Source organism: Lactuca sativa, chromosome 5 (genome assembly GCF_002870075.4).
Source record: "Lactuca sativa cultivar Salinas chromosome 5, Lsat_Salinas_v11, whole genome shotgun sequence".
NCBI classification, from domain to species: Eukaryota; Viridiplantae; Streptophyta; class Magnoliopsida; order Asterales; family Asteraceae; genus Lactuca; species Lactuca sativa.
Window position 1 is genome coordinate 198,643,999 of NC_056627.2, and position 12,321 is coordinate 198,656,319.

The 12,321-nt window shown below is 34.4% G+C and overlaps 1 protein-coding gene across 1 annotated transcript; it reads left to right on the plus strand.

Moving 5' to 3' along the window:
• The first annotated feature begins 3,321 nt into the window (after nucleotides 1-3,321).
• Nucleotides 3,322-6,210, plus strand: LOC111880564 (probable protein arginine N-methyltransferase 3). The gene is made up of 8 exons (XM_023876994.3): nucleotides 3,322-3,530; nucleotides 3,816-4,134; nucleotides 4,239-4,625; nucleotides 4,761-4,858; nucleotides 4,949-5,027; nucleotides 5,109-5,330; nucleotides 5,423-5,590; nucleotides 5,661-6,210. Exons 2-8 carry the CDS (start codon nucleotides 3,826-3,828, stop codon nucleotides 6,099-6,101), a joined length of 1,704 nt encoding a protein of 567 aa, XP_023732762.1. The 5' UTR covers nucleotides 3,322-3,530; nucleotides 3,816-3,825; the 3' UTR covers nucleotides 6,102-6,210.
• Nucleotides 6,211-12,321: the final 6,111 nt, after the last annotated feature.

Sequence of the window (12,321 nt, forward strand, 5' to 3'; positions counted from 1 at the left end):
TGTTCTTGGTGTTCTTGGTGAAACTTGAAGATCTACACAAATGGAATGATTTCACGGATGAAATCATGTAAGATCACTAGTTCATGTAAGAAGTCAACTATTTAGGACAAGAAACTTACGAGTTTTGACGATCGGGGATGATGATCGGGATGATAGTTGAGAGGATTTCAGCCAAGGGAAGGGAAGGAATGAACAAATGGCTAACATATCATCATATAAGGGGGAGTTTACGGCCTACACGGAGTTTACGACCGTAAACTCCCATGTGGTGGCCGTGAACTCCTTGTAAAGGGGTTTCAGACTTGTTCTTTGTGCTATAACTTCAGCAAATAAACCCCAACACTTATCCTTTAAGTGTACAAGGCTCAGAACGCTCAAAAAGACTCCAAATTGTGCTAAATAATAGCAGGAATGATTTTGACTTTTAATGAAGTGTTTGACTGAACACGATAGAAAATTTCGGGTTGTCACATCGTCCTACATTCCTACCCCATATCTGATGGGTTTTCTAGGTTATAAAAAAATTCATGTGGAAAAAAAAACACTTAAACCCTTAAGTTCATATGCAACCTAGAAAATGATCTATGTTTTCTCTATTGATAACTATAAATTATGAATATCAAGAAACCCTACTTTAATCGAAATTACAAGAAGGATTAGAGTTACATACATTTTGATTAATATATCAATTAATCAATAAAATCTCATTTGAATTCCTTGGAAAGCAAACACCAAAAGCTTGGATGTCTCTAATGGCTTGTACCCGATTTGAATATAATAATAATATGTTGGATTAGGTAATTATCAAATATGATTAATCTAGAAACCCTAAAACACATAGCCAAAACCGGCCATGCTAAGAGGGTTCTAGAAAGCCAATTTTGCTCAACTATTGAACAATTACAACTTAGTCCATACACTTCCAATTAATTCTAATTAACCCGCAACTAATTCCAATTAATTTTTGATTACTTCTAAATTAATTATAACTATTTCTAATTAATATATTAATCATATAATAATATTAATAAATCATTTATTTCAATTTCTAATTAATTTATTAATCACATAACAAATTAACAAATGATCCTCTTTCCCCAAAAAGTCATTCTATTCAGTTATAGGTTATAAGGGCAACCCATACAAACTTTGCTTATTTGTCAAGAATATAGCAATTTAGTTATTGACTTAGACACTTTAATCCAACAATACACACCCCTACCTCCATTACACCTATATATACCTATCCATTCGTCCACCTTACCGTACACTCTTGCATACATCTACCCATTCACCTATACCTACAACCACACCCATGCCCCACTCCTTACCCTATCATACTCCCATACCCACCCCACCCTATTCTTATCCTACCTAACACCTCACACAACATCTACATCCACACCACACACGTATATGCCATGCCACCAAGCCCATGCAGATGTTGATGTCGACATCACCCACCCTACTCCTACACCCACACCCACATCCACACTCACTTGCCTAAGCCTACGCGAACAAGATCATATATGTTTGAGTAGGTAAAAGTTTAATTAATGTAGATTTTATAATTTTTTATTAAAAGTAATAAAGAGTTATACATGTCAACGAAACACATAATAAATCCCAATTTTTTCAAATTTCAATTCCTTTATATTCTAATTTCTTTAATGTATTTTATTTTTTGTAAAAATATTTGCGAACCAAAACACTAAAAAAAATCTAGGGTTAATGCCATAAAAGCCCTTTTATATACAACCTTATTCCATTTTAGACTCAAATTCCTTTTGTTCCTTATTTTCATTATATTTTGGAAAATTTTCATTTTTGGGCCCTTGGAAATAGGCAATGATGGCATGTAAGTTTGACTTACATGAAATACTTTTATCAGTTTGCATTTAACCCCAATGTTTATGTATGAGTTTGTATTTAGCCATAATATTTTTTGTTCTCCATTTTCCATTAGTTTTTAGAAAAAATTTCATTTTATCCATTGGCCAATCACCAATAAATATTTTAAAACGTAATAACTTAAAATGAAAAAGGAAAAGACGAAAGCAAGAGTCGAAACTATGACTTCTTCTTGAGGGGAGAGTCGTGTTAGCTAGTAAACTAATGACTTTTTTTTGGGTATTATCAATGTTTGTTGAATTTAATGTGTATATATGCATTTTAGTATAAAGGGAAAAAACCTAGTGTAAGTATGTCAAATACATCTAATAAACAATATGACATGCTAATCTTTGAATCAATCAAATTTGTTAATTCAATCTTAACTCATCTGAGAAAAAATTGGCTATTTCTAATGGCATAGTTGTTGAAAACCAAAGAAATAAGTATTTGAGGATTAAATGTAAGAAATAACATTAAACATTCTTTTTTTTTTTCCTTATTAGAGCATAACACTTTTTTATATTTTCGTATGACAATATGTACCTTCAAATTAATATCTATCAAGGCATTGTACTTTGATAAATATACTTAGGGGGTGTTTGGTTAAGTTTTTTAAAACAACTTATTAGGTTTCACACCACTATAAGTTAAAAAAGTGTTTGGATGAAAATAACTTATTCCAGTGGGGGAACCTCTAATAAGTTATTTTTTCATAAGTTACCCTACACTTTCTTATTAACTTATAAGCTAATAAGCTAATAAACAACAATTTTTTTTCCAAACACCCCCTTACTATAACAATATGTAATATGTTGATTCAAATTATGATGGTTTGACACAACTTAATAGATTTTTATGCGATAACAAAAAGAGCAATTGACTCATCGGTTAATACGCCCCACCCTTAAAAAGAAGTCACAAGTTTGACTCTTGCCTTTAGTGCATCTTCCCTTTTCATTTTAAGCTTTTATAAATATATGTTGGTGACTGTGCAAGGCTAAAATGAAAAAAAATTTCATTCAAAAAAATAATGACAAATGGGAAACAAACAAAATGTTGGGGCAAAATGCAAATTCAAACATAAATATTAGAGCTAAATACAAACCCATAAAAAAAAAAGCCATGCCAACCAAACCAACATGTCATTATAACTTGTTGGTGACCTACTAATGATCCAAAACTAAATTCTTTTTGAAAATATAATGACATATGAAAAAACTGAGACTAAAACATATATATATATATATATATATATATATATATATATATATATATATATATATATATATATATATATATATATATATATATATATATATATATATATATATATATATATATATATATATATATAATAGTTTTTGTGGCATTAATCCAAAAATTTGAACTTTTTGTGTAAAATAAAACAAGTATTGCACTCCCGAATATGTTTAGGGCTTTATGCAAGGAAAAGAGGGTCTAAACGGGAATTTCTTAAATATTTTGCAGGTTGCTAGGGTTTAAGGGATTGTATGATTGTATCCACATCTGTAGTATCTAGGCGAGGATACCAAAAACCCTAGTCGTCTGGATCCCTTCTCCGGCACCCATTCTACTCTATCTGCCGTTATCCCTCTTGCTTCATATTGACATTACCGGTAACGATTTCTCCCTTTCTTTTCTTTCTGATTTCATAAGTTAACATGTGTCCAATTGGTTGTAATTTAGTCGATTTGTCTTCAAGTTTCTTCTTTTTAGACTCTTCTTCATCTAGTTGAATTCAATTTGTGGTTGTTTGTTTGATCAGTCCTAATGATAAAAAAATTATATGTAAATTTACCTTGAACTTCTCCACGGTAATCAGCGTTCTTCCAGTTCCTCAGTTTAAGCTATTTGATGGCAAAGTTCTAACATTTTAAATCTTAATTTCATTTGGTTTTAAGATTTAAGATAATGGTGGCTCCGCTCTACAACACTGTCGACTCACCCATGGGAGACAATGAAGAACAGTTGCCCGGTATAAAAGACATGGATGTGGATGATAAAAAACAGATTTGGGACGATTGGAATGCTGATGAAGAATACGATGAAGATGACGACGTTGAACTGCTCTGTTTATTTTGTGATTCTAAATACATTTCAAGTGATTCACTCTTCGAACATTGCTTTTCAAGCCACAGTTTTGATTTTGGAAGCATCAGAACTACAATGAACCTGGATTTCTATGGTTGTTTCAAGCTCCTCAACTATATAAGATCACAGGTAAGAACTGTTAGACAACGCTCAAAACAAACGCTTTATCAGAAAGTAACATATTGTAAAATTTTTTGCATTTAACTGTTTGTTTTGATTATTATTTTTAATAGGTGGGACAAAATCGATGTTGGAGTTGTGGAACTACATGTCAGTCTAGGTCAGAACTACAAGATCATTTACATGAACCTTCTTTAGGAAGCAGTAATCTTCCATGGGACAATGACATGTACCTGAAACCATATATGGAAGAAGATCATTTGTTATATGATTTTGATAAAGATGAAGAAGTTGATGATGATTCTATGATATCATCTAAAGAAGACATGCTGGAAAATTTAAAGATAAGCATTGAAGAAAACGGGGCGAGTTCATCAGAAGTAAAATCTAATGATAAAAAGTCAAACAATGCCATTGACCATGAAATAGTAATCGTGAATAAAAACTATTTTGGCTCATATGGTTCATTTGGTATCCACAGAGAGATGATAAGTGACAAGGTATCATTACTTCTATGACTTGTCTTATACCATGTCAATGGGACTAAATTGTAGTTTTGTCCTTGTCTGTGCAAATGACGTAATCGCCCTCCTCATTTTTATCACTAAAAATAGCTAATATGTTATGTTATATAGGTAAGGACGGATGCTTACAGACAAGCTATAGTAGACAACCCTTCTCTTATAAAGGGTGCGGTTGTTTTGGATGTTGGTTGTGGTACAGGGATATTAAGGTAATATTCCTTTTGTTTTGTGTATGGATATACGAGGGCAAATTTGTCAAAAAGTTATCTTATTTTATTTCTAATCGTTATCTTTTATAGTCTGTTTGCAGCCCAAGCAGGGGCCTCGATAGTAAATGCAGTTGAAGCAAGTGATAAGATGGCTTCCGTAGCCTCTCAGGTAATCCATTCAAAAGACATAAATACCCTTCTCCTTCTCATCCTCCCTATTTAACGAAGTTTTATTACTGGAAACATGCAGATTGCAAAAGACAATAACAGAAATGGAGTAGTTAAAGTTGTGAATGGAATGGTTGAAGATCTTATTGAATCAAAACAAATTGAGCCCAAAAGTGTTGATGTTTTAGTGAGTGAGTGGATGGGTTATTGCTTACTCTATGAGTCAATGTTGAACTCAGTTCTTATTGCAAGAGATCATTGGCTTAAGCCTGGAGGTGCTATGCTCCCAGATACTGCCACCATGGTTTGTATCTAAAAATCCAATTATAGCATTCTACTTTCAATCTTTTTTTTAAAAAAAAAAAAATGTTAACTGTTTATTTATTTATATTTTAGTTTGTTGCTGGATTTGGAAAAGGGGCTACAAGTATGCCATTTTGGGAAAATGTTTATGGATTCGACATGTCATCAATTGGTAAAGAACTGGTGGAAGATGCTGCTCATATTCCCATTGTTGATGTTGTGGATGGAAATAATTTAGTCACTAATACCGCTCTCCTTAAGGTTGGTTTACACCTTTACTTTGTTAAAAGACCAAAATACCCTCGTTAACTTTTTTATTTGTTTTGGTTAGACGTTTGATTTAGTGACAATGAAACACGATGAAGTCGATTTCACAGCCTCGGTCCAATTACAACAAAAGGGACAATCCACCGTAAGCAAATGTTATGGAATTGTACTTTGGTTCGATACTTCCTTCACAAACCGATTTTGCAAAGAAGCCCCTACAGTTTTGTCAACGTCACCATACACCCCCTCAACTCATTGGTCTCAAACTTTGCTCACTTTTTGCAAACCAATTTCACTATCATCGTCATCATCATTGGTGGATATGGCCCACAATAGTTCTTTGCCAGCTGGCACAGATGCCAACCCAGCAGTTAGTATAAATTCACGCATCAGTATTGTACGTGGTCTAGAACATCGAAGCATTGATATTTCAATGGAGGTGACTGCTGTTGGGTTTGATGGGCGAAAACGGAAATTGCCTGTGCAAATGTTTAATATGCGTTAGATTTTGATATGGTTGATGTTTCTTTGTATCGTGTAACCTTGTGACAATTTTTGTTTTATTATTTATTTTAAATGATGATTTTCATAGTTATGGAAGTGTTATTGGCATATGTGTTGACTAGTTATTAGCTACTGCATGTGCCTATTCTTTATTACTCGGTTGAAAACAAACTAAGTTTTGTTTAAGTAATGAATATTAGCATCTTACGTAGATTTTTTTTTTTTTATAAATAAAGTTTGGAGCAAATTCAAAAAAAATTTAAAATGTTGAAAAGATGAAAAGTAGAAAACTAGATTGGTTACTATGGATTTTTTTGTAAACATGGACTATGTATTTTTTTTCCTCACATATGGACAAATTATGTCTATTTTATAGGTACAGAAGAAAAAAAAATTGTTGATGATGTTTTGTTAGGAATAGTAGCTATAAATGTCCATTTTGACTATCAAACAACTCCCATAAAAAATAGAAAATGTTGGTGCTTGTTTCCATCATACTACCATCAAACCATATCAAATGGGAAACAATTCATCATAATTTCAATTTCAAAAAAAAAATCTAAAAAGATAAGAACAAAAATATTGGGTTTTGATACAAACCATCAAATCAATAAGCAATGAATTCGTAAAAAATATTGGGTTTTGATACAAAATATAAGTTTGTTTTTCATAAAAACTGACAAAGGAAGACTTTAAAAATAACAAGTTTATTTTTAGTTCATAATAAAACCAAACCATCATGGATCTGTTTATAGAGGTTAGAATGAAATAAAAGCACAACCAAAGAGTGTTGATGAAGATGGAAAGATCAAATAACAAGATCTTCTCTATAAGTATCCACCATCAAGATTAAGGCATTTGGAATGCTAGTTTCTTCTTGTATAAAGTACTTCTTAAGCCTTTAAGTACTTAACTCAAATAAGCATAATAAGAGAATCACTTTAAGTCACTAAAGACTTGAATGATCTTCAAAAGAAAGCAAGAGAAGTAGCTCCATGCTACTTACGGTTTTGGTGAAGAATAAGATGAAGAAGAGAGTGTTTCACTTAACAAAAATGCAAGCCTCATACATCTCTTATATAGTCCTGCAAGGTAAGGCCTAACCATAGCCAATACTCTAAAGTAATGGCTAGCATTTAGGAGCATGTGAGACAAAACATGGAGGTTGACAAACAACCCCCATATTTTAATATTTTTAGCCATACCTCTTGAAAAAGAGGAGGATTCTTTAATTTTTATGATCTCAAAGTTTATAAAATATAAACATTGTCTTCAGGTAAAAGACAAAAGAATCCAACTAGTCCAAAATATTGTGCATGGCTTATTAATTCATACCATATGAAATAATAACTAGTTATACTCTCTTATAATTATTATTTTCACAAAACAATAATTATTCCATAATTAAATACAAGAATTGATATTATTTATTAATAATCATATTAATAACTTGATAAAGGTGTGACCCTATAGGACCATATATTGTTAGCAATATCACTCTATAATGATTATTGGACATATAGATCCAACAATCTCCCACTTGCACAAAATTCATTATAGACTGATATAGACAGTAGCTGACGTCTAGCAACGGGCTATTGCCCTTAATAGCATATGAAGCATGCCATCTTATCAACAGCCAATTCCATACGCTCTAAGCTACAATTGTTACTAAAGGTTTGGTATCAATTATTCCTTTATCTCAGACATCATGTCGAATGTGAGATATGGATCACCATCAATCTCATTTAGTTTTCAACTTTTAGTAGGGCCTTAGATGTCTAACTCTCAATGAATAAGAGGGAAAAACCCCTCTCGACTACATACACCCATCCAATATCCAAATACTAAATTTCAATCAATACATCTACTTATATAAACAATGCCTTATAACATGCTTTAGCTAATGAAGGAGTTTTGTCAAGTACATTTATCAAACTTGATTTGTATAAACTTTGCGAATACAAACATTTTCAGTTATATATATATATATATATATATATATATATATATATATATATATATAAAGAAAACTATTGAGAATGTATTAGATGCTTAAATATGATTTAGATACCAATACTCGCATAATGGGATTACTCATAGTCATAATGAACCATACAAGTGGTTTTCCAAACCACAATGTACTCTAACTCTGATGTGTAACTGTAATTAAAATCTACATGAAACCACAATCCATGTAATTTGATCTTCATTAATAATAAGGACACGCCCGATTGTGATTGAGAGTCATGTTAATCTATTTGAAAAGTTAGCACATATAACAACTTTAAACATAGCTTTCTTTCAAATACTCCGTAGATTAGGAATATTTCTCTAGTTCTCGCAAGTACTTTAGAATGTTCCTGTAAGTCACACAATGACTTGTTCTCGAATTATATTGGTATCATTTGACATGCTTTAAGCATACGACTTATTTGGCCTTTATGTATAATCATGACATATATGATTAATCCAATTGCAGCAACATATGGAATACAATTATATTATCTAGTTCAAAACATTGTACTAGGATTTTGAGGAGTGCTCAAAATCATGTCATGTAGTATTTGACAAGATAACTCTCTCAGAGTCCATTATCTTAAGTTCTTTAAGATCCTTGACAATTAATGCAATTTTACTTAATCCTTTAAGTTGCCATGATCTATCTATATAGATCTTTATTCCAAGAGTTAGTATATCAACTACATACAAGGCTATGAATGTTATTGCGCTCCCACTAGCTTTGTAGAAAAACACAAGAGTTGTCCTGATTTATAATCAAATCACAATGTGTAATTATTTTATAAGAAATAAGATTCTTACTTTGAGATGTCAGCTTTAATCTGAGAAGATTTTCATTCATATATGTTTTCTTCCTTGAAAACTTACTTACTCTTTATAGTAAAACTATATCGAGGAAGATTTGTAACACCCCGTTTATTAAATAAATAAATGGATAAAAATTTATATGAATAGTAGCCCTAAAATCCATATTATTTAGTGCGGTGTTGGTTTTGGGAAGCCAAATGTCATAAGTTGGATAGTTTGGGGGTTAAAGTATAAATTCGAGATTTAATTTGTAAAGATTTTAGAAGACAAGGGGATATTTGGTAAGTATTAGAATTAAATTGTAAAGGATTTCAGGAGGCAAGGTTAAAAAGGTAAAATATGGACTCAGTTCGAAAGAAAAAGGGAAAGGAGGGACCAAAGGTGACATTATGGCGAAAAGTTTGGGAAGGCGTCGGGTATATATCCCTCCCGAAATCCTAACCCTAGGAGTAAGATCCACCCGCCACCTTTCCCTTTTTCTATTGCCGACGCCGCACCACCCTTATGTCGCCCTCACCACCGACGACCGCCACGACTGTTGGAGTCGGAGGAACCACCACCATTCACCCAGTCGTCCTCCAACTACATAGCACCATTGAGCGAAGTTGAAGACCGGCATGGAAGGGAGCGAAATGGCATCATGGAGGATCGAAGGAGGAGTGGCGTCGTGGTGGCCTCCGTTCGTGACTCCAGCCACCGCCATCAATGCCAAAGCCGGAAAAACCACCGGGATATGTTGTTGTCACCATTCCTACCGTGGCTGCTTGACCGGGAACCAAAAGAAACCACCGCCACCACCGTGAGGTGGTGGCTACCATCGTAGGATTGTCGTTAACTGCCGTTGCTATTGCCGCCATCTCGTATTGCTGCCTTCGCCACCCAACACAGGTGGGTGTTGGGTTTATTTGTCCGAGCAAAAGGATGTATGTATGTGTGTTTCTACCACTAGAGTGAATACCATATGTCGTGGGTAGTGTGGCTTGGCTGGAGTTCATAAGAAAAGCCACCACCACCACCGTGAGGGGGTGGTTGCCACCACGTACCAATGCCAGCCACCATAAGGGTGGCTGTGTGTGTGTGTTTATCTATTAGTGTGTGTGTTTATGTTCAGGTTAAAGCATTGTAATTGTAATTTATGGCTAGTATAATGGAAAGAAAACTCATAACCACCACTATGAGGTGGTGGCTGTCGCCTCCTACCGCCACCAGCCTTCATGTTGGGTGTCAGTATGCTTTGTGTGTGTTTAGGTCTCGTTTGGGATGCTAGGACAAAAATTGACTAGAACCATAACCACCACCGTGAGCCGCCGTTGACCACCACTACCGGAGGTTGTAATGGGTGGTGCATGACTTAGGAAAACTCTAATTGTCCTAATGAAACCCTAATGGGCATAAGGACTTAGCTTTTGGGCCTAATTGGGTTGTGATGGGTTGGAAAACCCTAATTAGGGTTTAGAAAACCCTAGTTTTGGATATATGGGCCTTGGACTTATTGGGACCCACGTTTGGGCCATTGCAATTAAATTATTAATTACACCCAAGCACACAATATGATTTATCTAGTAGAGTGATGGACTTAATGGATTAAGTCCTTTATGGGTTAAGTGAGAAACACTTAACCCTAATTGTCATTTTATGTGAAACCCTAATTTCACTTTGTCACACCCCAAAACTGGAATGGCAGAAACGTTCTGGGGTGGATGACGTCATGTCAAGTATCACAACACATGCATATAGTAATCAAAGTACAACAAAACATTGCATTAATAGTAATAATTTTACATGGTTACATTACAAGGTATCAAAGTAATACAAGTAAATAGAATAAATACAGCGTGATACTAAGCTATCTTTATCAACAACTCCTGGGATGTACCTGTCTAATGCTAACCTGAGAATACAAGTTATTTGAAAAGCGAGTATCAGCATTTTTACAAATACTGGTGAGTTCATAAGTATTCAGTGTCATTTATTCAAATAAATTTATAAAGTAGTAGTTTAAGTGTTTACTGTGTATTAGAGTTCTTTCCAGAAAATCCTATATTTTCTTTAATAAAGCAGCCTTCTACCAAGGCGAGTCGAATATTATGTGGTAAAAAGTAGTTTTCCCTAAATTGCTATCGTTATCAAAATACTGAATTTGATTATTGAGGAAAACAAACGACATCAGGGAAAAACATATGCCTCAGCAGTGAGGACTACTGACTAAGGCAAGGAATCATAGACTCCAGGAAAGTATCGAACGAACGACATGCCTGGTTCAGTCTAACAAATGGAGGCACAGGCCCCAAAAGGTACCAAATGAAAGGTACAGCTGGTAAGGTCTCAAACAGTGAATACAGACCTCAGACAGTATCAAATGAAAGATACGTCTTATAAGGTCAAAACAGTGAATACAGTGGATACCGTGAATACAGTGAATACAGTGGATACAGACCCCAGACAACACCAAATGAATGATGCGTCTAGTAAGGTCTAAAACAGAGAAAACAGACCCCAGACAGTATCAAATGAAAGATACGTCTTATAAGGTCAAAACAGTGTGACTCTAAAAATGAATTACCAGCATACAGTGTAAATTGTCGGTGAAATATCGTTACCTTAAAGCCATGAATTATAAGGTAACCCGGGATACTCATAACCATACTGACTAGAGTTCCAGACGCCCTACAAGCGTCTATAAGATGTGACATTTGTCACTCGTTGGCTTGGTAGGCCGGGACTGTAGCTAGCAGTCTGGGTGCGGGGTTGTCAATCCCTTATAGATCTATACACACAATGTCCGCTCTCCCTATAGGAGACTCTGGTTACCAACTAGACGACGGAGAAGGCCGTGTCCTGAAGATGCATCCCAAATACTGGGTAGAGACTTCCAAATAGTGGGTTTCTAATGTAAGTGCTGAACTAGAGGTAGAGACTCATAACTGAACTGACTGAAGTAAACCCATATGTCTATGCTTGTGTACATAATATATAACTAATGAATCAAACGACCTTCGGATGGACATCCGATCCCACCAGACCACATCTCAACGAAGAAAAGGAAATAGGGCAGACAAGCCTTCCTAATTCCTTCAATCATTATTTATATGCATCTATACAAGCACAGACATACATCTAACTACGCTTGAGTGTGTATCAAATGGAATCATATCGTGAAGTATAAGTGTACAGTGTGGAATAACCGACTTGTGAAGTATAAGCGTACAGTGGAATATCCGAGTCGTGAAGTATAAGCGTACAGTGGAATATCCGAGTCGTGAAGTATAAGCGTATAGAGTGGGATGATCGAATCGTGAAGTATAAGTGTACCAAGTATAAGTGTATCACGAAGTGGAAACGACGATAAGTGAAGTAAAAGCGTCTATCAAGTATAAGCGACTACAAGTATA

What these genes read in the sequence shown, in the direction of transcription:
- LOC111880564 (XM_023876994.3), top strand. Translation starts at nt 3,826, where the DNA reads ATGGTGGCTCCGCTCTACAACACTGTCGACTCACCCATGGGAGACAAT. An exon ending in TGTGGTACAGGGATATTAAG is followed by an intron (nt 4,859 to 4,948) that starts GTAATATTCCTT and finishes TATCTTTTATAG; the next exon opens with TCTGTTTGCAGCCCAAGCAG. An exon ending in TCCCAGATACTGCCACCATG is followed by an intron (nt 5,331 to 5,422) that starts GTTTGTATCTAA and finishes TTTATATTTTAG; the next exon opens with TTTGTTGCTGGATTTGGAAA.